The 25479-nt window shown below is 36.7% G+C and overlaps 2 protein-coding genes and 2 long non-coding RNA genes across 7 annotated transcripts in view; 2 read left to right on the top strand and 2 right to left on the bottom strand.

The window, feature by feature from the left end:
* The first annotated feature begins 1982 nt into the window (after nucleotides 1-1982).
* On the top strand, nucleotides 1983-7250 carry LOC122075304. 3 transcript variants are annotated; one of them, XM_042640279.1, is made up of 9 exons: nucleotides 1983-2139; nucleotides 3406-3757; nucleotides 4170-4203; nucleotides 4385-4612; nucleotides 5135-5224; nucleotides 6057-6122; nucleotides 6209-6300; nucleotides 6381-6428; nucleotides 6772-7250. In XM_042640279.1, the coding sequence occupies exons 2-9, from the start codon at nucleotides 3435-3437 to the stop codon at nucleotides 6899-6901; spliced, it is 1011 nt and encodes a 336-aa protein (XP_042496213.1). In that variant the 5' UTR covers nucleotides 1983-2139; nucleotides 3406-3434; the 3' UTR covers nucleotides 6902-7250. The 3 variants fall into 3 exon arrangements, with proteins under 3 accessions (XP_042496213.1, XP_042496214.1, XP_042496212.1); XM_042640280.1 differs by lacking the exon at nucleotides 1983-2139 and adding an exon at nucleotides 2187-2459; XM_042640278.1 differs by lacking the exon at nucleotides 1983-2139 and adding an exon at nucleotides 2500-2930.
* Nucleotides 7251-9757: 2507 nt separating this feature from the next.
* LOC122077024 lies at nucleotides 9758-18435 on the bottom strand. Its single transcript, XM_042642757.1, has 5 exons — nucleotides 16296-18435; nucleotides 12697-13695; nucleotides 11661-11886; nucleotides 10792-10934; nucleotides 9758-10187 (listed from the first exon to the last, which is right to left on the bottom strand). The coding sequence occupies exons 1-5, from the start codon at nucleotides 17991-17993 to the stop codon at nucleotides 9879-9881; spliced, it is 3375 nt and encodes a 1124-aa protein (XP_042498691.1). The 5' UTR covers nucleotides 17994-18435; the 3' UTR covers nucleotides 9758-9878.
* A 1620-nt stretch (nucleotides 18436-20055) lies between these two features.
* LOC122075115 lies at nucleotides 20056-22857 on the top strand. The gene is made up of 2 exons (XR_006139189.1): nucleotides 20056-20166; nucleotides 22557-22857. It is a non-coding gene; the product is annotated as an uncharacterized LOC122075115 (long non-coding RNA).
* A 96-nt stretch (nucleotides 22858-22953) lies between these two features.
* Nucleotides 22954-25479, bottom strand: part of LOC122075114 — a 3810-nt gene continuing 1284 nt past the window's right edge. Inside the window, exons 1-4 of one of the 2 annotated variants that reach the window (XR_006139187.1) lie at nucleotides 25280-25407; nucleotides 24804-24927; nucleotides 23772-23891; nucleotides 22954-23239 (exon numbers count right to left, since the gene is read on the bottom strand). This is a non-coding gene — a long non-coding RNA (uncharacterized LOC122075114). Of the gene's footprint in view, nucleotides 23240-23771; nucleotides 23892-24803; nucleotides 24928-25279; nucleotides 25408-25479 lie in introns of those variants that run through there. The other variant, XR_006139188.1, reaches the window with a different exon arrangement.

Raw genomic sequence — 25479 nt, forward strand, 5'->3', positions numbered from 1 at the left:
TTAAACCGGATTTCGGCTGACTCAAAATATATATGCAAGAGAATCATGTCTGTTTGTACAATCACTGCATTAACGCACAGGCCAGTGAAAGACCATGAAGAGGCATCTGGGAGCAGTATCATCTTTTCATACTTGTCAATGTCTAATCGTAGAAATACGCAAACATACAGAGTTCTTTTGTCCCATATAGGATTTACAATTTTTTTAACCAACGTGAAAATAATCTATTTACCCAAAAAATAAAAAATAAAAACCTTACTATATCTATATTTGGTGTGGAAAGGGATTCCCATTACCGGATATGTCTCCCCTTGCTATCATTCATGCAATCGATGCATCCAAGACTAATGATGTCATTCTATTGACCTTATTACATTTATTTAAATAAACGTGACATGGGATGCCATGCCCATCGAATGGTTGATAATTTGATCTTCATTTTTTTTTCCCCTCTAATAATTCCCTTATCCTTGATAATTCTTTAAAACAATAAAACAAGTATGTACTTTTGTCACTATCATCATATTTGTCTATGATAAAGCCACACCTCTCTCTCTCTCCCCTTCTTTCCAATTTAAATTTGATATCTAATGAGAAAACATCAAATAATAAGACATTTTCATGCACGTTACTCGTAGTTAATCTTATAGGAGAAAGAATACACATTCTCTACGTCTAGATATAGAATTCACGATTGTAATAGTATTCTTCCTCCTTAATCTAATTTAGTAAGATATTAAACAACTAATTCATAGACGTATTCAAAAAGTATGATGATGACCATGACATGTTAACCACCACCAACTTTTTATCCAACTCACAGGGGAGGGGCCCAGTACTTGTCAAGATGTCTATGTTTTTTTTTACATTCCTCTCCATTCAGTGCATGAAAGCCATGCAGATTCTTCATCTCTAAGAGTTACGTGTTGCATCCATCCTCTCTTATCAGTCACAAGTTAGGAGAGAAGGTGTTAAGGTTTTGTTCTTTTATTGTTTTGTGTGGTCAATACAATAATGGTGATAGGGACACCATATATATATATATATATATATATATATAAAGAGAGAGAGAGGAAAATAGAAAATAAAAAATAGAAGATAAAAGAGAAAAAAATAGGTTTTTAGCTAATTAGGATGGAGCCAACCTTTTGGCTTGGCTTAACAAAAGAAACTGGACTCGTCCTTCTCTTTAAGAAAAAATTTAAGTAATTATCTATTATTTCACTAATAAATATGCTCCCAATAAAAGGTAGTTGTTTACAACACATCTTCCAACTCCTCAGCACTTAACACCCAAGATATCTACTACAATCTACTACTTATCATAAGATCATAATTACACAACTATATCATCCACTCTCCATAATATACCCCACGTTATAACTTTCATTATATAACTTAATATTAAACTAAAATATTTAAATTACATTACGTCAATTGTATTTCACAACTGACATTTATCATCAAGTGATCACGTGTTTGAAATAGGTAACATTCTATCTGTGAAGCGAGGTAAATACGATTGCGTAGATTATGATCTATCTCAGACCTTATGTTGGTGGAAGCCTTATGCACTGATTACGTCATTTTGCATTTGACAATTGGCATATGAGTAAAGGTGGTTGTCTTTATGTTGGGCTCAAGAAAGCCCAATCCAACTTGAATAGTGCGAGTCCCACCTTCCATGAATTGGGTGATTTGTCACTAAATCAGTGGATCATGGTTCTCAAAATTTTCTAGAAAGTCCATCCTTTATTTTAGAAGCAGGAAATACCCTGTTTAGTGTTTTGAAATTTCAACCTTTTTAACTACTTAAATTAATTAGAACAAGGATCTTTTAGTAATTTAACGTATTTCCACATTGGTGTCTGACATTCGGAACTTTCATGGTCCAATGGGCCATGGCCCATGGTCCGATTTCTCTCTCTCTCTCTCTCTCTCTCTCTCACCCTCACTCTCGAGTCTCGTCTAAAGAGAGAGAGAGAGTAGAGAGATACATGCTTTTCTTATTTCTGAATCAAATAAGGGTTTCTCTCTCTGCCACGACTCCGGATCTGTGGTGTCTCTCTCTCTAGCCTCTCACCTCTTACGTTGGGAGTTTCGGTGCTTGAAGAACAAGAAAAACAGATCATAGAAAAGGTGGCTGAAATCTTTATAAACACCTTATTTTGCATTTCTTTATTATGTAAACTGTTGATGGGGGTATCTGTGTGTTCTTTGCTTAATTAATTAATACAGATTGCGACCTCAGATGGAGTTTGCCTTTTAGATGAACCCAAAAAAACAAGAGAATCTTACGATCAAACATAACATAATTACCCTTTTATCATCCTTTTCTCCACCCCATTTCCTCCATTTTTCTTTAATAATTTGATTCAGCTTAGTTTTAGATTTTGCCTCCGAAGGAGGAAGCAAAGTATCTTTTTTGCCACACCACCCGTCTCCTGCTTTTTCTCCCTGTGAGTATCCAACTTTCCTTTCCTTCAGAATTTAGGTTCTTCTTTCGCATCGTTTAGTGGCTTTTTTTTTGGTTGCAATCATATCATTTAGGTTTAATATTGAATTTATCGTTCTGTTGCCACACCCACCTAAAGTTAAGAATTTCTGCTTAATTTCGTCCATTAATGGCGCCAACTCCTTTCTCTCTGGAATTCAGAGTCTCTTTCCCCTCCCACCCCCCAAAAAATTATAATACTAATGAGGCCAACTTCCAACTGGCTATTCTTGTTTGGTTACCCTTTTTGCAGATTTTAACTCCCATGACTGTATCTTAAATGAGAAACCCAGTTTTTAGTTAGCTTTTATTATTCTTCATTTTTATAGCATAAATGGGTTTTAAATTCATCTCCGGATGCTGTTGATTCGACACTGCTTCGTTTTCTCGTTATGTTTTCTGGAGTTTGAGTTCTTCAGCTTCTTCGGAGTAATGGGTTAGTGGAAGATTGCTGTTCTGTTTTTCTAATTGTGGGGAATTATCAGTTACGGAGCTTTGATTACTATCGAGAGTTCTGCATTTTGGGCTAAATGGTTTGGGTTTTCCTGAAGTTTCTTCTGTCAGATAGTGTGATGATTGTTTTCCAAATAAGAACTTTCTACAGTTGTTTTTCTTTTTCATTTGTGTTTGTGCACGTCGGCAAGGATTTTCTCTTCATGGACACACTAATCGTTAACTAGAAGCTGATGATTTTTTCCTGAAAATTTTTCTAAGATATTTCAAATAATTTCATTCTGAACTTGTTTTTTTCTCCCCCCTTAACTTCAAGCAGCCTTTCTCTTGGATTTGATTGAACCCAAGTTCTCAAAATATTTTCCCTGTATAGGGATGTGTAAAAAGACCAATTGTTCTGTAGCGTTATAGCTTGAAAAATTAGAAGAGAAGTAGTGACTCAATGAATTTCTTAACAGGATCCTCAAAGCATTCCTGGCAGCCAGTCATGACTGCTGATACAACCACTCTTAGTTATTGGTTGAACTGGAGATTCTTGCTCTGTGCAATTTCGGTCTTGGTCCCTATGGTCCTAGCATCAGTACTGATATGGAAATATGAAGGCTCCAACAATTCAAAGCATGACAGAGAAGAAACTCAGCAAGAAAAAGTTGGGACTTTGTATGAGGATGAAGCTTGGAGAACATGTCTGAGAGATATCCATCCTGCTTGGCTATTAGCTTTCCGAATAGTTGCTTTCTTTGTGCTTTTGGCATTGCTCCTTGCCAATGTCATTATTGATGGAGTTGGCATATTTTATTTCTATACACAGTGAGTCAACCCTTTACATGGGCTCATATTTGTGCTTAACTTACATTTCCTTAACGATGATAATGGTCAATCCAAAATTTTTCCTTTTACTTTATGTAAAGTGTTTGTTGGAAGGATTAGCTCCTTTTGAATTCTGGTACTACAGCCTGCATATCACATTCATGCTGTTGGGTTTTATGAATTTGGAATAATTAATGCACCAGATAGCTTATTGTAAGGAAGTGGTCTATGGGTTGTTATGTGGGAGCATCCTCTAAATATGGTTCTTATTAAAAGAGAAATTTTTATACAAGACATTCTGCTAGTGATATCTTTTAAGATATCTCTATAACACAAAGCATTCTAGTCAACCATGAATGACAAATTTCTTATCATTGGCTTTGTTTTTGTGATTGTTTTGGGTGATGGACAGATGGACTTTTACACTGGTTACCATTTATTTTGGGGTATGACCTCTAACCTAAGGCTTTTTATTCAAAACTCCTCTCTCTCTCTCTCTCTCTCCCTCTCTGTGTGTGTATACATAGCTCATCTTACAGCATGGTCTGTTACTCTGTTTCCATTAAATGCTTCATTATATTGTCCACTTTATCTTATGTTGCATATGTTTTCATCTTCCATTTGTAGCTTGGTTCATTGCTATCCATTTATGGATGTTTCCAATATCGCAATAGAATTTCTGGTGACAATGCTTATCATTCGGGATTAGATGCAGAAGGCAGCACCTATGTAGCTCCCACTCATGGGGAAAATTTGAATATGAGCATTACAACTAAGAGCTCAGGTCCCCAGGAAGGACATCATATTCGCCAAACTGCTGGCATTTGGGTTTATGTCTTTCAAATTATTTTTCAGGTAATTCTCATTAATCAGAGAGTGTATCTTGTTGAAATTCACAGGATTGAGTTGGTCCAGTTGTGTTTTCTTCTGCTAACTATAGTTTTGCTGGCTTAGTCATAGGAAGCATATTCTTTTTCTGTTTCTTTTTCATCCCTTCTCTAATTCTTACATGTGCTAGTTCTTCCTTTGTTTCTGTGCTTGTTTTCCTTCTGTTCTCATCCGTTTTATCGCTAACTGTTTTACGGTTCATATCTGATTTTTATAGGCCGGACATTGGCTAATTGGATAATGTTTACTTAAGAATGACTATATTTTAATTCCTGAAAGTGATGCTGCAAATGCAACCTGAGGTTTCTAGTTTTACTTTTAAACTGGATAAAATTGACTTATTATTTCTTATAACTGCTGATTAAATCCCCACTTCCACACTTGAAAAAATCAATTACACATGGATTATATTACCTTCATACAGACATACATCGTTTAATTCAACCATATACTTGCCAAGTTGTTGACAAAGTTTTATTTTTTTAACAGATGATTGCTGGTGCTGTAATGCTCACTGATTTCGTTTTTTGGCTAATCATTGTTCCATTTCTTACCGAGAAAGACTACAATCTGAATTTTGTAAGTATCAAATACTGCAGATTGGCACTTAAGTCCCTTGAGTCATTTATTTTGTGAGTGGCATTCGGTTATAGCTGAACATTCCAAGCATTTTGATTGATGTTTAAGTTTGTTGTAGTTGTAGATTGAGTATAGAAAGTATATATTGATGGACATGTAATTGCCACTCAAGTAGATTTTGGGCTTTTCTTTTTTGGGTATTTAGCTGGATACCAATTTCATGAGCTCTAATAGTGTGGATATTTCGAACCATGTAATAATTTAAGCAGAAATGATGGTTTTGAAATCTTCATGCACATAACTTTGTGGTTTCATCCAGATATTCTGCTGTTAATGTGACACAACATCATGTATGATAGATAAAACCAACCCAACATTTCATCCTTAATGCTCCATAGTAAGTATTAAATAAATTATCAATTGAGAATGACCTCCCATATTTAACATTTTGCATTTTCTGCTTCCCTTGGTTAAAGTGGATAAATCAAGCTCATCGCACTTGTACCGAGGTGGCTCAACCACAATATTTTTTTTTCTTCATAAATGGATATATGAAAAAGTAATTCATTAAAAGAAGGAAAATGGAGTTGATTAGACCACAGGAGGTGGGTTTGCAAGCTACAAAATGAAATTGGTTGGCATACCACTGGCTATGGCCTTCCTAAATGATGTGCATGCGTATACCTGACACCAGATGATAAATAAATACTTACTGCAGATTGTAATTCCAATATCTTGCTTTAATTTTACATGATTAAGAACCGTTTTGCTATTGTTTGGAAGACCCCAACTCCTATCATTTCGGTGACTATTTTCCATCCATCTGTGACAGTTGATTGTTGGTATGCATTCAGTGAATGCTGTTTTCCTCCTTGGTGACGCGGCATTGAATTGCTTGGTAAGTTTAGGCTATTTAATTGTTTAATCACTTGTAATTTTTCGAGTTACTTGATGATTTTTTATGTATTCTTTTTCCTATTTCAGCGATTTCCTTGGTTTAGGATCGCTTACTTTGTCTTGTGGACGGGCACATTTGTCATCTTCCAGTGGATCATCCACGCTTGTGTCTCAATGTGGTAAAGTTGGTTGCGTTTTAATCGTTCTGCATTTGAGGAATTTTGGCTGTATTTTTTCTGATGAAAATATCATTTTATAGGTGGCCATACCCATTTCTTGACCTGTCTTCGCCATATGCTCCAGTTTGGTAAGTTAAATAAAACCATCTTTACCATGTTCGAGTACAAAAGCTGAATCTAGTTTGTCTTTCCATTAAAAAAGAAATTTCTTCCTCCAAGTGAAAATTAATATTGCACCATCTATCCACAATTGATGCATATGTTCACCCTTCCATTCATTTTAGTTTCTGTCTGAAGTTCCTTTTGATATTCAATCCTTTGTTCTTTGGGTGTAGTGGGCTGATGGGGGAATGGATCAGAATTTCTCAAGAAGTGACTGATAGTTGGTCAAAAGTATCAAATTACGTGTGTTTCGTGATACATGCAAGGACTTGATTATTGTGTTCACCATTTGCTGATCTGGTTTTGCAGGTACTTCTCAGTGGGGTTGATGCATATCCCCTGCTACTTCTTTTTAGCTTTGATAATAAAGCTGAAAAACGTCTTGTTGTCAAGATTGTTTCCTGAATCTTATCAATGTATGAAGCGTACAGTAGCTTAAAATTAGCCATAACCAAACCACTTCATGGCCACTGAATTTGCAAATTGGATTTGTCCCTGTTGCAAGCAGTTTGCTGAGCAAGGTCACTACTCCCTAGGAGAGCAGCTTTAGAACAGCAAGAGGGATGTACAAAGATGACAATTGAATCAAGGATCAATTCCTTACAAAATTCAAGGAAGTACTATTGATTGTGTGGATAATTTTCAAATTTTTTTTTTGTTTCGGAGAAATGAGATTGGTGCTACAAGAAGAGCATAATTGTTCATTTCTTCATTTATCCATCCGATGGGAGGGTTTTATGGAATATATAGCTATTTAGAAAGGTTTATAAGAATTCTTGATCTTTCAATCGACTCTTTTGGATCTCCCCCATTAAACCATACGCCACCAGTCCTTTTTGCGTTCAAAAATATCTGTTAACATAAAAGCACATTCATATCTAAGTATTCCGAATGGATTGGATTCCTATCATGTTTGGCCGTCTGTCAATGGCCTTTACTGATTGAGTGCGAATACATTTTTGGCAATGGATGAAGGACCCCAAAATTTTTTGAGGAAAACAAGGTTTGATTGCCATGTAAATGGTCTGCAGTCTTTAAGTCTTCTCTGGTATTTGTATAAGAAAGCTAAGATTTTGCTTGAAAATTTTCCTCTTCTGTAAAAGAAAGAGAGTATGAAGGAAAACGTCTAGATTGGAATGTCACTGGGTTCAGCCCTCCATTATTAGTCATTGTATACCCTATATCATTTGAGTAGGGGTGTCAATCGGTCGGTCCGGCTCGGTTTCGGTCCGGGTTGAGTCGGTTTCGATGTGGGAAAGTTGAGAAACTGAAACCGAAACCGAACCAATAAGGAAATTCCAGTTTCGGTTTTGTTTCGGTGCGGTTTGGTTTTGGTTTGTCTTCGGTTTCTTTGATCGACTTGTAACCGGGTTGATTTTGATTTTTGGTCCAGTTTGGATTCGACTTTCATACAAATGTATACAAGACTATGTAAATTTTGATTTTTTTTAATGAATTTTAGACTGTTTCGGTTTCTTACCGGTTTGGTTTCAATTTTGGTTCGGGTTTTGAGCCGGTTTCGGTTTGGTTTCGGGTTCATCCGGTTTCCGGTGCGGTTTAATTTGGTTTTGGGGTTGACATACTCCAAACCACACCGAACCAATAAAGCTTCGGTTCGGTTCGGTCCGTGTTGTTATCGGTTTGGTCTGGCTGGTTTTACGGGTTCGGTTTAGGAATTGACACCCCTACATTTGAGTATAGAGCAATGGGCATCTTTCGCGATTCATACTCAGCTTAGTACCTGCACAGAATTTAGACGCCTTCCATTCCTATGGATCAGTCTTCAGAGTAAGCAGCTTGTGCAGCATCGTAGTATATATATCGTCAATCTCCTTCGCATGGAACTACTATATATATATATATATATTGTTTGGAGTCATTAGAACTAGGGGCAAACCTAAAATAACCATAGAAAAAGTGGTGAGGAATGACACGTAGTCTCGTTCTTGTCCTAAGTATAACATTGGATAAAACCTATTGGAGGGTAAAGAATCATATAGCTGACCACATTTAGCTTTGATTTTCCTAACTGTCTCTTTCCTCTTATTCTCGTCTTTCTCTTCTTATCTCTTATCTTTCCATCTCTTCACGCAGCACTGTAGCCGGATAAAAGTAGATGCTTCCAAACATAAGGTTCCTGCTAATGCTACTACAACAGCCATGATGCCTCTCATTCTTGATTGTTGAATAAACAATTTATCACCCCATAAAATCTAGGAAGGGGATGTTAGCACCTCTCCTTTATCTCTATCCTTCTCACATGAAATGACCTGATAGCACTTTTTTGCTAACATTTCTATTTTTATGCATCCTACCTTGAAAGGAAAATGCAAATAGGGAGAAGGTTCCTCATGTTGCCACCAACGTGACTGATTTCCCAGGATTAATCATGACGCCAATCATAGACCCGATATGATCAGGGAAGAGAGAGAAACTTTCAATACGAGACCCAAGTCAAGATGTGAGAGCGGGTGAGAAAGCCCCTCCCTATTTCTATAATAATAATAAAAAAAAGGCCCCTCCCTATCAATGGTATTTTCTTCCCTTTATGGATTTCTAGATTGAGAAGTGAAAAAATAAATGAAAAAAATATCAATCGATGTGTTTAGGCAGTTTAGCTTGTCTACTCATTTGGATAACTTGAGTGGACCTCATGTAAAATTTGGGAGCTTCCCTAAATTATATCTATTATTTATGGCCTCCCAATTATTTTTTCAAGGGTTCCTATGTGGCATATAGTACTAAAAAAATGGACTCCTTTAACATTAAAATGACAAGTGGAGAACTTGTATTTCTCTTCAAAATATATATATATATATATACCCACTAAATTTCAGTCCCATTAGACAATGCCATGTTGATGAAAAAGGCTTTCAGTAACCATGGTTTCATACTACAACTTCAGCCAGATGCCCTTCCCCAATTGATTGCTAATATCTAATTGGGCTTGAGGATAAGGAACCTGCTTCCAAACACGCCCTAAAAGTATGAAATTCAAGGCATGTCTTCTCTTTTAACTGCGCCGACAACACAACCACACTATCAAAGGTTTGTCCTTGAGTTCTCTCCCCCACTCCCTTCATAGAAGTGAGTTCTTTGTCCCCACTGCCCTTACACTCCTGCAAGCATCCACACATGCTCACAAACAAGCATGGGCTAACTTACACTCCTGCAAGCATCCACACATGCTCACAAACAAGCATGGGCTAATCTTGCCATTTTAAGACAGTTACATTTCACAATACGTAGTAGGGATAAGTAGAGACAAATATCTTATCCTTTTTCACTCTCTTGCTTTCCCAAATAATCTCGGACAAGTGTCATTATTTTCCCAACACACCAAAGGTGCACAAATCAACTGTTCAGGTTTCTCCAAGTACAAATAATACAACTTGTACACTACAGTTAACAAGGGATTAGAGATAATTACTTGGCAAAGAACCCATGACAATAACTGCATTATTGTCTCCAGGATCTAACAATGTCTTCTCTGATCCCACTCTTGAGAACAGTCCAGTGAGAAAACGCATTGTTGAACTGGTGTTGGACTTCATTGCTGACAAACCCAAAACTCCATCCACTTCATCACCAGGCTTGCACCTTATTGCGTCTGTTGAACTTCCATGATGTTCCACCTCAGCACCACATCGACAGGTTCTAAGCTTTCTGAAGCAATTTTTATGGAAAGTTGATTCACAAGACCTGCATTTTTCAACCTCGGCTTCCTGTTGATTGTAGGACCATAGTCAAGGGAGAATCCAAGAGCTTTTCAACATCTTTCGTCATCAAAACCCATTTTAGATAAAATCGCTACTATGATATGAGATTATGTTTCCAACACACCCTCGCCTAGATTCGTTCCACCATGCCTCTAATTTTTCGACCATGTGAACTGATGATTGGCAAGCTGGACATGGGGTAGACTGGGGATGACTTAGATATGCTACATATCAAATTTGGTGGCCTAACTCAACTATATAGCCCACCATGTATGGTTTTTTTCCCTATTTTTTTCGATGGTTTATATTGAACTCACTTGAACTAACCCCTAAAAATATATCCACCAAATCTGGGCAGGCTGCAATGGAAGGATTCTATGTATAAGGTGTGCTGGAAGCCTGATCCCGTGTTACTACACCAGGAGCAAAAGCTCAACCATATGGAAATTCTGGTTAATGAGTCAACCAAGAAGATGAAGTAAGATCTAGGATTCATTTTTTGGTAAAGAAACCTTTTGTGCATGTTATCCATGTAAAGAATGGGGAAAACCTGAAGTCCTATAAGTCCATGATGGTTTTGTTCCATCACAAACATTTAATGAACACCAACCTGAAATGGGAAAATGAGGGATGATGGGTCTTCACAAGCTTGTCCAGCAGCACAAGGAACACCAACATCACAGCATATGAGGCACTGCTCAGTGATGTGATCTGAGATTTTTTTAGAGACATTCTCGGCCATGACCGGGAGTGCTGCAATGTAAGTGAATAAATAGTGAGAACATAGGAATGATGAGCCCACATGTGAATGTCTGCTATTTAAGCTGATAAAAGTTGATCCATTCCAAAGTAAGATAAAACCCTAAACAATAAAAATTATGCCCCAAAATATCTAAAAGATTTTGAACAAAGTTCACTACAATCTTGGACCTTAACTTGACAAGAAGGTAAAAGGAAAAAAAGTGACTTAAAATTTCAAGTTAGAAGCTTTTAATGTAGTGGAAGACTTAAAACTTTAAGAGAGTCCTCGTATGAAGAAATAGGCTGAAGGAAGCTTTTTCATTTCAAAGTGCAGTACCACTTTTTGGCCCTGGAAAATGAAAGTAGACACCTCTAACAAAATGTCCTCTTTTACAAACCTTATGTCAGCCCAATCAATTGAAAAGCTTTCAGTTTCGAACAAGTCTAGATGAACTCAAAATATTTGCAAACAGACATCAAATTCACTTGACAAAAATAGACCCTCACAGTGCTAAACTATCCTTATCTGATTAATGAACCACTTCGTATGAGTCCATTTTAATGCATCACCTTGTGCATAAAAATGCCACACATATAAAAAATGAAATAATTTCATTCTATGAAGCAAGTGGAACAAGAATTAATAAGACTACCACATGTCAAATCCAAAAACATGCATCTATGTTAATGAAGGCAAATCTACATGAACCAATGAAAAGCCAGTTACAAAATTATAACCTGCAAATGGCCCTTTGGATAGATCAACAAGGTCTCGGAGTGCAAAGAAATCATTGCTTTCAACAAGATATTTTCGAGAACCCAGTCCTCTATAGACAGCCCTCCGAAATGGGCAGCGAACACATGTAAGCATAGCACTTATTTTCTTTCTGATACCCATAATATGGAGAAGGGTTGGAACCTTTGAAAATAGAAAAGGATTAACCGCACTGACGCAAAGCATGGGCTGCAAAAGAGAGAAATCTGTAAGGATGCAAATACTATGAAACCAAATTATGGATTGATAAAGCCACAGAGTTGAACTCGAGTGGTTGTAAGTCTGGTACAAAACTGACGGGTATCTTGGCCAGTCACCGGCTTACAGCCATTTGACAAATCACACATGATAGTGAAATGGAGTTTCATGCAGTCTACTCTTGTGAATCACACGGTCCAGTAACATGTTTCCAATGAGATGATCCCAACCACCCATAAAAGAAAGAAGGGGGTCAGTTGAATTATCCAAACCAAAAGCTTAAGGTGTTAGATGGAGAGGCTCAACTGGTATATAAAGTCAACCAAGGCCCTAGAGTTAATTAATGTGAGATTATTCCCAACACTCCACCCTCATGTGTTGCCCCTCTCTTGGTTGGAAATACATGTGGCACATGTGGTCACAGAGTTGGTCAATGTGAGCTTATTCCCAACCTTAGTCTAGTAAAATGATTGGCATTTGGCTGGTTCAGGATTATCTTCCAACCAGTCTCACACACATGATCCATAAAATGAACCCCTTGATTGCCACATGCAATTTAATTTCCGTACATCCATGCTGGGCCAGATAAATTGAATAAGAAAATGGATTCTCAATAAGAGATAGACACATGTTTCACATTTCTCGAGACCCAAATATTGAGATAATCTCTAATTTACTCAGTGTATTATAGACACATGTTTTGCATTTCTCGAGACCCAAATATTGAGATAATCTCTAATTTACTCAGTGTATTCACTAAGGAAGCTAAATTGTTCCTATCCATGAAAGGGAAAAGATTACCTGCTCATATATAGACTTGAGATATGATTTAGCCAATTGTGAAACTGGATACCGATTAAAATCCCAGAAATGCAAGACTCTAGCTGGCAGAATGGCAGTGTCATTAGTATGGCATGAAGCACAAAACAATTGACCCGTGTATTCACATAGTCGTGGCTTGCCCCACCCAAATGTCTCCACAAATTCTTTCAACAGTGTCTTCCCTTCATTCAAGTATCTGTGGCATCCTGCACAAGAATAATGCTGTGCTTCCAGCAACTGTTTCATCGACTTGTGAGGTAGGACTTGCACCAGAAGTGAAATTGTCTTTCCCAAAGTGGAAGCACCTTCTGTTGAAGTTTCTCCACCGTATGCTGAAGGTGAATGAGGCACCAAAGTATTTAACATAGAAGAACTAGGGAGCACATTTTGAGGGGATAAAAACCAAATAATAGGACTCGATGCGCTGAATGAAAACCCAGAGTGCCAAACGGATCGTAAACAGTCTTGGATAAGAGCACTTCTCTGAGTGACAACATTAGGAGAAGCATTTCCAAATATCTTTCTTGATTCTCGTTCAACATCTGACCAGGGAGACGGGAGCACCTGACCTTTATCAGAAAAAAATGTTTTCAACTGACGATAAAGAGAAACAAAATCACGATATCGTCGCTCAACCTCCCATTGGTCCTTGCCACTCCACACTCTTAACCTGTAAACTGTGTATTCCTTTACACCAACCAGTCTCTCACCCAGTGAGACCTCTCCTTTCTTTTGCTTTGCACCTACAACTTCAATCCCATCAATTTTCAGAGGCTGCTGAACTTGTGGGTATGCATCATTAGTACCAGATGTAGAAGCAGTTGAGCTACCATCTCTAATAGGCTTAGGTGATTGTGATACAGATGCCCAATTACCCTTGCTGAACCTAGCCACAGGAGACTCCCCAGAGTCTAGCAAAATCTCCTCCATTTCATGGACAACCTCGTCATAGAATTCATTTGAGTTGAGGTTCTCAGCCTGGAAAGAATTTTAAGGAGATGAGACAAAAAAAAAATAAAAAATAAAAAATAAAAAAATAAAAATAAATAAATAAATAAAAGAGAGAGTAGAATACAAGCAGCTCATGCCCCACAGAAAAGTGTTTACACAAGGGAAAATAGAATTGGCCCCTCAAAATCATGGCTCTGAACCATCTACTCAAAATTAATCAAGAGTCACTTACAGATATGATTAGCCACAGATGGGCCATAGCTAAGAATGATAACAGCAAGATAATTCAAAACCCCACTATCTCACCTTACTTTTTCTAAACAAACAACAGAAGCAACAGTGACTAAGAGTTCACGAACATGGGCAATGCACAAGCACAGGCACAAATTGGGGTATAGGAAGGATGTGCCCCTGCATTCCATTCCATGGAAAAGGGCCAACATAGGCTACATTTCATTTCAAAATATTGCACTTTCCATAGGTTCCACAGAAGAGAAACATCAACCTCAAAAAGCATGAACAGGTTATAAAAAAATGTAAAATATAGTCATTTTTAGGATGAAATTTTCAATAGAATGAACAGAAAGGGACAAGAAAGCAAATTCATATAAAATTATTTTCCCCAAAAAAATAAAATAAAAAAAGGGTGTACCCAGTGCATGAGCCTCCCGCCACTGTAGGGCCTGAGAAGGGTCAAAATGTACGCAGCCTTACGCCTGCTTCGCGGAAAGGCTGTTTCCTGTTTCCCCCCAAAAATAAGCTTAACTTTTTTCCCAAATAGAACCCTTGAATTGAAAATAAGCATAAGACTTAATAGAAAATCCATGTGGTTGGTTTTGACTTAATGCATCATTCAAGGCAGTCACTCGGTTTGGGATCCCTATTCCACAGATCTGAACCCTGTACAATCTCACCAAGTATTTAGATTAAATGATTGGGACCAATATTGCAATGTGCTAATCTAAGAAACTAACTGCAAGAAAAATTGCACAAACAGATGACTACAATGTTCATCTTTCAAGCAACAGTCAAAAGAATTTTAAAAAAGTTTTTATTTTAATGTAAAATATAATATTAAGATAGATGTTTATAGAATAATATGATCACGCTGAACTTTGCAATTCATAAGCTTTAAAGGAATTCATTTCATTTAAGGGGCTTAATTCTTGAAAATGTAGCACAGAGAAAATTATTGGGGCCCAGTCTCATGTACAAGTCCTTTAGCCCCAGATCTGAGAAGTTCCTAAATGGCTCAACCAAATCTTCTTCAAGATGTCTCTATGATTGTGGATTAATTTTCTGAAGTATCGAATTCACAGCCAATCCGTGCTCATTCAATGCAGAAACATATAGAAATGCTTGATTTAATCATATTTCCAAAATTTGCAAGACTAATAAGTTGGTGTGAGCACAAAATAATTATAAATTCAATTTCCGTCCCCTTCCATATATTGATATGACCTGGGTGGAGTCTTGGCTGTTGCACGTAGATATATTTTGGAGACTAATTTGTTACCATATTTGTTGTTAAGCTCTGGATTGTTGGTCAACATAAGTATCAAGCAGTGTAAAATTTCTACTGCATTTGCTACTTTCTTTTTCCATTTTTCTGCCAAAATGTTCCTTCCAAGAGATGATTTTGAGATCAAGACAGTCAACACTCTACTAGAACACTAAATGAGGAAATATACTGCATGAATAAAAATAAAAATATTATATATATATATATATAATAAAATGACTGCTCTGGTCCCATAAGTAAGTTGGAATCTTGGCATAGGACCAATGTAGCCTACCCCAAATGGCTGAGATAAGGCATACTGAGTTGAGCTGAACTGCAAGGTTCTCCCTCTATATTTAGATTAACATGCAACAACGTTAGGCACCTGTTTCAAAAACTCTTACAATAATTCTTTCTCTACATTGACACTCTAAAGACAGCACTTATTCAACTCCAGTTCTGAGCTTCAGTCGGCTTCGATTTCGTGTTTCCCTTGTTCTATTGTGCTTCCTAATTTTGTTTGCAACCACCCATATCTAAATTTATTATTTCAGAAAGATTTTTCCATGAATTTTGTTTCCCGTTACATCTCCAGCACACTGCAAAAACAATTGGATCATTAACGCCGTGGAGTAGTCGCTACATATTCCATCTCATTATATATGAAAGAATTATTGCAACAGCATGTCTTCTACTGAACAACCTTAATTCTCCCAAACACTCTTCAATGTTAAAAACATAAGTCCAGGAAATGCATTCAGGTCAAATGATTGTTTGTGGTCTGCATTTAAGGTGAGAATGTTAACAAGTAGTAGTGACAAAGGATGGCTCACTAAAAACACTGGTCTCTGCAAAGTCGCAAGACCAGGTATGGGGGCTGACGCCTAGGATCCGACTTGTATTATTGATAACAATAGTAACTGAACCAATATGGCAAGGCAGCTGTAACTATAATGGTCCTAAGGTAGCGAAATCCCTTGCCGGTCTGCATTTAAGGTTACAATGCTAACAAGTAGTAATGACAAAGGACGGATAACTTCAGATAAACATTTATCACATTTACATCATATAAAAGCAAATTAACTCACTTGTTTCTTTTAAGAACATGACAAAAAATAAACCTTACCTCATTCGATGCCACATGTTCTTCACCCGGATCTTTTGATATGGAAGAATCTGTCAATATTCTGTTTAGAAAGGTCTCATCATTTTGAACCATTGGTGGTAGTGCATCTTTTACATCCTTCTGCAAATATCCTGCCACATTATCTTGAGGTGTTTCTGTTGCCATAGAATGAAGCTGGCCAATTGCCATACTAGAAAGAGGATCCAACTTAAGTTGAGACTTTGATTTCCCCAAAAAGTCATGTTTTGAAACCTCGCTCTTATCAAGGCTGCTCTTTTGCTTGTCACTTGTATACTGAAGCTCCGTTTCTGTGGTACCATCCACAATGTTCAAATCTATCCCTGCTGGAGCCTTTTGCACAGATAAGTCCTGCAATGTAGGGACATTGCTGACTGAACAGCTTTCTATATTTTCTATCGATTGATTGACAGACTGGACATGAGAACTATTTGTAGGTATTTGTTTCATATTTTCTATTTGCTCAGGTCCACCAAAAATTGGAGGTACACTGTTGGCCCCAAGAGTGGAAGTCAGAGGATCTTTCTCAGTTTCTAGAAGCTGTTGCAGCTCTTGAGTTTCATCCAACAATACAGCCGTTAAACTGTTTTCCGCTGCTTCTTGCTCGAAGCTATCCCAATCATCTGAACCAAAGGCCACAGTGGAGTTAATGAGCATTGGATTCTCATCATCGAGTTTGCTCTTCTGATAATTACGCAGATTTATCCTATCACTTGAACCAATTCGTTGTTCATCATCCGTACCATAATCCACTGATGACCTCTCATCATCTGAATGTTCATATCTAGTTGAGGTTTCCTCATCCGGCTCAGTTAATTTCTCAGCTTCCTTCCCTTCAACTGAAACCCCAGATGCTGAAGTCGACACATGCAACTGACCCACATCACAGGGGCCTGGTTTGTTAATATCTACACAAGAAGCAACATAAGATGGGGAAGCTTCACCAGACTGCAAAACGATGGATGCATTCACAACCCCAAAATGAGGCAACGCTTTCTTCTCAGTCTGTACAGTAACAATCTCTTTTGATGAAATATGTTCAGCTGAGCTAGGCAATAATCCTCTGTCAGTATGACCACTCAACATCAAATCTTCTGCGTTATCCTTGCCACAATTGACACCTGAACCTCCGAGTGATTCAGATCCATTGCCAAAATTTCTTTCTGAAAAAATGGCCCCAAATGATGAATTCTCCTCATGTCTGGGCAATGACTTAGACCGTTTATTAAACCCCACCAACACCCTATCTTCCAGGGAAGAAATAGAATTCACAGCCTCACCTTTTCCTTTGTGAAATTCGACTCTTCCATCAGATGAATAATCATAACCATCGACAGAAGCACTACTCCTGTCCACAGAATTTTTTTGGAATCTGGCTCCAAAGCCAACATTTTCCAAGACACGATCCTCTCCGAACCCCAAACTCCTCACAGAACCTAAATCTGAATCCAGAAAATCATTACAAGTTCCGAGGGAGCTACACATACTTGCTGTCCCCATAAATGAATTCGCGCTGCAATACCTCTCGAAATCTGATTCTCCACATGAAGAGTAATCCGACAAAACAGGTGAGGCATCGCCAGCATCGGATTTAGGCCCTACCCAGGACAGATACTCTTCAAGCGGATCTGGAGAGGCGACATCGGAGGAAATCTCTTGGTCCTTCTCTCCATTGATCATTTGACACTCAAAATAAAATTCGGATCTTCCTCCACAACTAAGCGAACTCACATGCAGATAGAAGATCAAACAGAGAAGTAACAGTTGTTCCCATACAAACTATCTTCGATATGATCATCCAATACCAAACAAAATTCATCAAGAAATTTGATTAATCTAGTCACCAATTACAAAATCGGTGCCGAATTTAATTCTGGAGGTATGAGAGAACAGGGAGTGCTATTTGAGACAGAATTTCTTCTCTTTATTGATCGAAATGAGAAAAATCGAAACAGAGTGAAATATTGTTAAAACAATTCAAAACAAAATAGAAAATGGGAACTGACCTTCGAAATCGCGCTTCGAACGAGAGTGGTTTGAACTTTGAAATCGTGAAAATTCCAAAAGGCTACTTCAGTTGCAGAACTCTATTGGTATATTTGTTTCTATTGTCGTCACGACTCATGCAACAGTAAGGCTGCGTTTGGTATGCATTCGAAATCATGTGAAATGTAACTTTAATTTCAGATAATCCATTATGTGATTCCAAACACTTTCAAAAATATAATCGAATGGTTTATTCTCTTTAATCGCGATTTAGCTGGATGATTTTGACCCTCCTAATTTATGTTTCTCGTTAAAGTAGTTTTCTTTCCGTTTTGAAAAAATAAAAAAAAACCGAGTTTCCTTGGACAACCCATGTCCCATAATAATTTGGTAGATTGGGGGATGGATACAATCATTTTGTTTCTATATTTCTTATTTTTATTCTCAGAAATCACCTTGCCAACTTTTTTTTTTTTTGTTTAAGAATAAACCAAGACTAAAAGGGTAATGAGAAATTAAAAAAAAAATAATAATACGAACATATTGAGTAACTTGTGTATTCCATAAATAAAAGGTATAAATAAAGCTTGCTCTTTCATGAATACATGGTTAATTTGATAGATAAAAAAATAATTTCATATTAAAAATAAAAACACCTCCAACACAATTTCAACCACCACTAACACCACCACCTCCTCCTCTATTACCACCACCATCATTTATGCTAAAAATTTTGGTATTTAATGACATTTTATATTGGTTCCATACACAGAAATAAATATACATTTACTAAATATTTTTTTTGTTAATTACTATAAAAAAATTTAAAGATACAAATTTAGGGTAAAAATAAAATGGTTATCATTCATGTAGTAGGCCTTTCCTCCATCCAACTATTGATGATGGTTCATCCACCCAACCACAGAGGACGGTTCATCCACCATCTTTGGGTCACAAATTCTTTTTAGGTTTTAATATGTTATAAATATAGTAATAACATATTAGAAATAATAAAAAAAATTTAAAAGAAGAAAAATAATTTCCTCCACCCATGGAGGGTGATTCATAAAAACATCCTCCACAATGAGTGTGGTGGCGTAGTGAGCATCAGATAGCCGAGGGGACCCCGGACTATGTGTCCGGATGCTCTCAGCCATCCGATGCTCACCACATCGTTACACTCACTGTAGATAATAAACGGTTGGGTGATTCATATGTATGGTAGAGGAATTTTATTTTTTCATGGACCAAATTTTGTATTAAAGACAAGCTGACATGTAGGCTGCTTTTGATAACGTTTCGTCTCAAAAACAGAAATTTCATTGTGTCAAAATACGTTTTTTTTTTTTTGAACTACCTTTAATTCTCGTTTCTGCAGTTTTTTTTTTTTACATGCTTTTATGAAAGTTAGCAAACGCAGCCGTAGTATCACTAAGGGGCCGTCTGATAACGCTCTAAGAGAATGTTTCTGATGTTCTTCTACGAGAATGTAAATAGAACAAAAATATACTTAGCACGTTCGGTTCATTTTTGTATTATCTCGGAATGAACCAATGAAAAAGAATAATTAAAAGTACATTGCAAGAATACAAAAAAACAGTCTACTAACTAAAAAGAACAAAAACCTCCAAAAACCCACAAACCCCTTTACTACAACTCCCGATCAAAAATCCCCAAATCTGCCGCTTCCCTGCAACAGGTTCTCTCTCTCTCTCGATCGTCGCTTCCCTGCAACAGGTTCTCTCTCTCTGTGTTTGAAAAATAGTTGTCTCCCTGCAACAGGTATTGTCTCTCACAAGAACCATAAAACTGGTTTCAAGCTCAAGATCGTGACTCAAAGGGGCTTTCAAGGGTTCTCCTGCAACAGGTATTGTCTCTCTCTCTCTCTCTCTCTCTCTCTCTCTCTCTCTCTCTCTCTCTCTCTCTCTCTTTTCTTCCTGCTATCTTGTTCAACCTCAAATAAAAAAAAAAAAGGTGGGTTTTTTTTTTTTTTTTTTCTTTCTGGGTTTTCAACCATTGATGCGCTGGTTTGTTGCTTGAAGAGAAGATTAATTTTTTCATCTTTATATTCCAAGTAATTAATAGAGGTAAAATCTTTGAGCATTTCTTCTTTTCTTGACATGGGTTTCTTATTTCTCTCTCGTTTCTTGCTTGGATTTTGGGACATCTGTAAATTGCAGTGATTTGGGAGATTTTCTTGCTTTGATATTGCGATTTTTGTGAAGTCTAAAATTGTGTTTGGTAAATTTTTTATTTCTTTCTGGTTATGGTGATCTCTGTTCTTGACTGCTCAAGTTTCATAGTTGCTTACTTTGATCGTGATGGGTTTCTGAAAAATACCCATTTGAGCATATTTCATCATTCTCATCTTCGATCAAGGTATAAATCAAGAAAAGAAATCATACAGTGATTTTATCCAACTAATGGGGTCATAAGTACAGATTAGACATTTGCTTTCTAGATAACATTCTATTCAACTAATTTTTTTCACAATGTGTTCTTCCTATTTGGTTCTTTGTAATTAGTTGGGGATAAAATGTAGTTCTGATGCCCAATTTAAGATTCTTATTTATTTATTTGCTAAATTTTATCATCAGCAAAGATTGTCCATTTATATTACTGTGGCAAGGAAGAAAAATTTCAATGCTTAATGAGATTGATATTTTGGATGACGGTTGGTTGTGTAAATTTCAGTGCTTAATGAGATTATATTTTGGAGCTAGAGGAGGACTTTTATTAGGATTAGAGTATTCTATTTTGATGGGCAGCTAGGCAGATCAATTTGAAGTTCTTGAGCTTGATGTAAACAAATACCAGAAAATTCTCGTTTCTTTCTTTCTTTGTTTGGAATCATCAGATTTTATGCTTTAGCATGTATTGCACACAAATTATTTCATTATTTAAGTTAAATTTGACCACAATAGCATGTTTGTAATTATTGATTTCATTGTTCAAAAGTGAATTTTCATTATTGTCCTTTTAAGGAATAGAAGTGTTTGTCAAACGTTGTTTCTGTTCTTTTCCTGTTCTAAGGACATTTATGAGATAGTTTTACCAAACGTTGTTTCTATTCCGCCAGAGTGTCTTCACAGCATGGAATCGAAAAAGAACACTTCTGTAAAAGAACACTCTCCAGAAATAAAAGTGTTATCAAATGGCCCCTTAGCATATGTTTTCTTTGTTTTCTTTTAGGGTTTTTTTCCTCCTACTGCCCTACCCATTCAACTACTTGTTTCCCATTCCTCGACGGAGAAATAGCGGCACAACACAGAAGATCACGAGGGATTCCGGCCGCTTGAACTTTGCTATTGTTCATGGTTTGAATTATAATGAATAGCATATTCGTTTTTCGAATATGCCAGGTAGTGGCATCTTAAATAGACAATGGCTTTTTATTGTAGAGATCGCACTAGAATCTCTGTTCGGCTTTTCCCCATCTAGAATATTTATAAGAGATGATGATTAAACTCATACGAGAAAACTGAAGCTAAGAAACCATGTGTTGCAGAACTGAAACCTAATTACAGAAAGAAAGTTGCAGAAGACGAGAGCTATTTGCAAAAGACGAGAGCTATTGAGCGAACTTTGAACACAATAGCTCGTGTTCTGCAACGTTCTTTCTGCAACTTTCAGTTTTCTCATTTTCCGTGGAACACCGAAAAGCCATTTTACTGCGATCTCTGCACTAAAAGGTTTAAATATCTCAAGGGAATCCGGGCGCACATCAAGTATGCACACGTAGAAGCCGTTGTCTGTTCATCTTCGAAAAACGAATATGTTATTCGTTCAAGCGGCAAGAAGACATTTACAGAAGGTTTGAGTTTCCCTATCCTCCAGTTAAATTCTTTAAAGTATCTTGATATTTACGATAATGATCTGACGAATCTTGATTTGGATTGTTCAAAATAAAAGAAAAATCTTGATTTGGAAGAGGCTGGATTGAATCTTGACAAATCTTGATTTGGATTTTCAGATCGCTTGTTCTTTCTTACTTGAAGTTGGAACTCTACTTCCGTTATTTGATTTTCTCCATTTAAGGATTGTGATATGTGTGATTTCATTGCCGAAAACTGGGTTTCCACTCTACTTCGGTAGATTTGTCACCAATATGAGCTTGAAAACTACCGTCTTTCGTTTTCTTCAATTTCAGAAAGCTTTTTGGAGGGGATCCTCTTTAGGTGGATTTTTCAATTTTCTGAATTTACTTCTGCAAATCTAGGTTGAAATTTCACGTGACTTTAGGTCTCATGGATGTAGGTCCAAATGGCACGGAAAAAGATCAGAGAGTATGATTCGAAGAGGTTATTGAAGGAGCATTTTAAGAGGCTCTCCAGTACAGAATTAGGTATTAAATCTGCGCAGGTGTGCAATTGTTCTCCATGTGAGCTTTGATTTCGCAACATGCATGGTTCCTCTCATTTTTTTGGGGGCGAGGGCAACATGGAGATCATTCATTGTTGCTTCTGAAGTTCGGGAATGATGTAATATAATTGCTTGGCAATGCCGATTGCTCTATTGACCTAACTCAATTAGTCAATTTCAGCTTCTTCTTGTTTAACTACACTGAATTAACTAATAATGGTAATGTAACATAATTGCGGCCAAACAGAGTTCCGGTCTGCTAGATATATATCAAACCTTTAATCACCATATGAAGCAAGCAATCCTTAAAAGGAGAAAATCAGATAGATAAGGTAAGTACAGTTACAACTTCCAAGAACTAGAACATGGGAGGGGGAGGTATTTAAATCCAAGCTGTCTCTAGATTATGACTTGCAAACTACTAGTTTCATGTTGTAACTATTAAGTACACTACCATTATTGGGGTTATCATGTAAAATGTGACGTCCAAAACTACCTTTTCATCCAACCCATAGACAAATCTTTTCGTCGGACTCATTACTCTTCCAAATGGCATCAGAAATTCAATGTTACCCCACCTGCAACAAAAGGTGCTATCTGTAATCAAAGTAATATATTAGACTAAATCATTTTATAACTGTAAAAGAGAAAAATTCAACAATAACATAAGGAGAATAAACTATAGTTCTTAAAGTTCTTGAAAGCTGCAATGTCATCTATCTCGCCTCTCATATCTAAAGGATATGGCTTTCCATCAACCAATGTAAAAGGATTCATCTCTAGGAAGGTGAAGTCCAGATCTAGTTGCACAGAATATGAATTAACGTTCAAATAAAGTTGTTGCAAGAAATTTTAGTGGAATTTCAAAAACTGGAACATTGGAGATATCAAGCATAGCTACAAATACATCTATAAAAATAAATAACATACCTACAAATAGAGTGAAAATTACTTTGATAAACTCCTCAATTTTATCCTTGACCCGGATCAATTAAATTTTCTTTAGAAATGGCAATTTCCTTTCCAGAATCTTCTTCTTCTTTTTTTTTTTTTTTTTTTCACAGGATACAGATCATCAGTTCACTTGGTTGAATATCACAAGAAAATTACCTCAAATGGAAGAGTTGCAATTAGTGGAGCACATGTTTCTGATGTGAAGGACACCCGAGTTGGGACAAATATGGTCATATTCGAATCATACTCTCTGATCTCCTTCCCTGCCATTTGGACCTACATCCATGAGACCTAAAGTCATGTGAAATTTCAACCTAGATTTGCAGAAGGAAATTCAGAAAATTAAAAAATCCACGTAGGAGCCCCTCCAGAAAGCAATAAAGCATTTCTGAAATTGAAGAAAATGAAAGACGGTAGTTTTCAGGATCATATTGGCGAAAAATCTACCGACGCAGAGTGGAAACAATGAAATCAAACACATATCACAATCCTTAAACAGAGAAAATCAGATAAGGTAAGTAGAGTTACAACTTCCAAGTAAGAAAGAACAAGCGATCTGAAAATCCACCGTTTTCGGAAATGAAATCAAACACATATCACAATCCTTAAAAGGAGAAATTCAGATAGATAAGGTAAGTAGAGTTACAACTTCCAAGAAAGAAAGAACAAGCGATCTGAAAATCCAAATCAAGATTCGTCAAGATTCAACCTAGCCTCTTCCCAATCAATATTTTTCTTTTATTTTGAACCATCCAAATCAAGATTCGTCAGATAATTATTGTAAATATCAAGATCCTTTAAAGAATTTAACTGGAAGCATTTTTGAAATTGAAGAAAATGAAAGACGGTAGTTTTCAAGCTTATATTGGCAAAAAATCTACCGACGCAGAGTGGAAACAATGAAATCAAACACATATCACAATCCTTAAATAGAGAAAATCAGATAAGGTAAGTAGAGTTACAACTTCCAAGTAAGAAAGAACAAGCGATCTGAAAATCCACCGTTTTCAGCAATGAAATCAAACACATATCACAATCCTTAAAAGGAGAAAATCAGATAGATAAGGTAAGTAGAGTTACAACTTCCAAGAACTGGAACATGGGAGGGGGAGGTATTTAAATCCAAGCTGTCTCTAGATTATGACTTTCAAACTACTAGTTTCATGCTGTAACTATTAAGTACACTACCATTATTGGGGTTATCATGTAAAATGTGACGTCCAGAACTGCCTTTTCATCCAACCCATGGACAAATCTTTCCGTCGGACTCATTACTCTTCCAAATGGCATCGGAAATTCAATGTTACCCCACCTACAACAAAAGGTGCTATCTGTAATCAAAGTAATATATTAGACTAAATCATTTTATAACTGTAAAAGAGAAAAATTCAACAATAACATAAGGAGAATAAACTATAGTTCTTAAAGTTCTTGAAAGCTGCAGTGTCATCTACCTCGCCTCTCATATCTAAAGGATATGGCTTTCCATCAACCAATGTAAAAGGATTCATCTCTAGGAAGGTGAAGTCCAGATCTAGTTGCACAGAATATGAATTAACGTTCAAATAAAGTTGTTGCAAGAAATTTTAGTGGAATTTCAGAAACTGGAACATTGGAGATATCAAGCATAGCTACAAATACATCTATAAAAATAAATAACATACCTACAAATAGAGTGAAAATTACTTTGATAAACTCCTCAATTTTATCCTTGACCTGGATCAATTAAATTTTCTTTAGAAATGGCAATTTCCTTTCCAGAATCTTCTTCTTCTTCTTCTTCTTTTTTTTTTTTTTTGGGGGGGGGTGTGGGGGAGTGGGGTGAAGCGGGTGATAACAGTGTAAAAATCAATGGGATGCTTTC

The sequence above is a fragment of the Macadamia integrifolia genome, chromosome 4 (genome assembly GCF_013358625.1).
Source record: "Macadamia integrifolia cultivar HAES 741 chromosome 4, SCU_Mint_v3, whole genome shotgun sequence".
Taxonomy (NCBI): domain Eukaryota; kingdom Viridiplantae; phylum Streptophyta; class Magnoliopsida; order Proteales; family Proteaceae; genus Macadamia; species Macadamia integrifolia.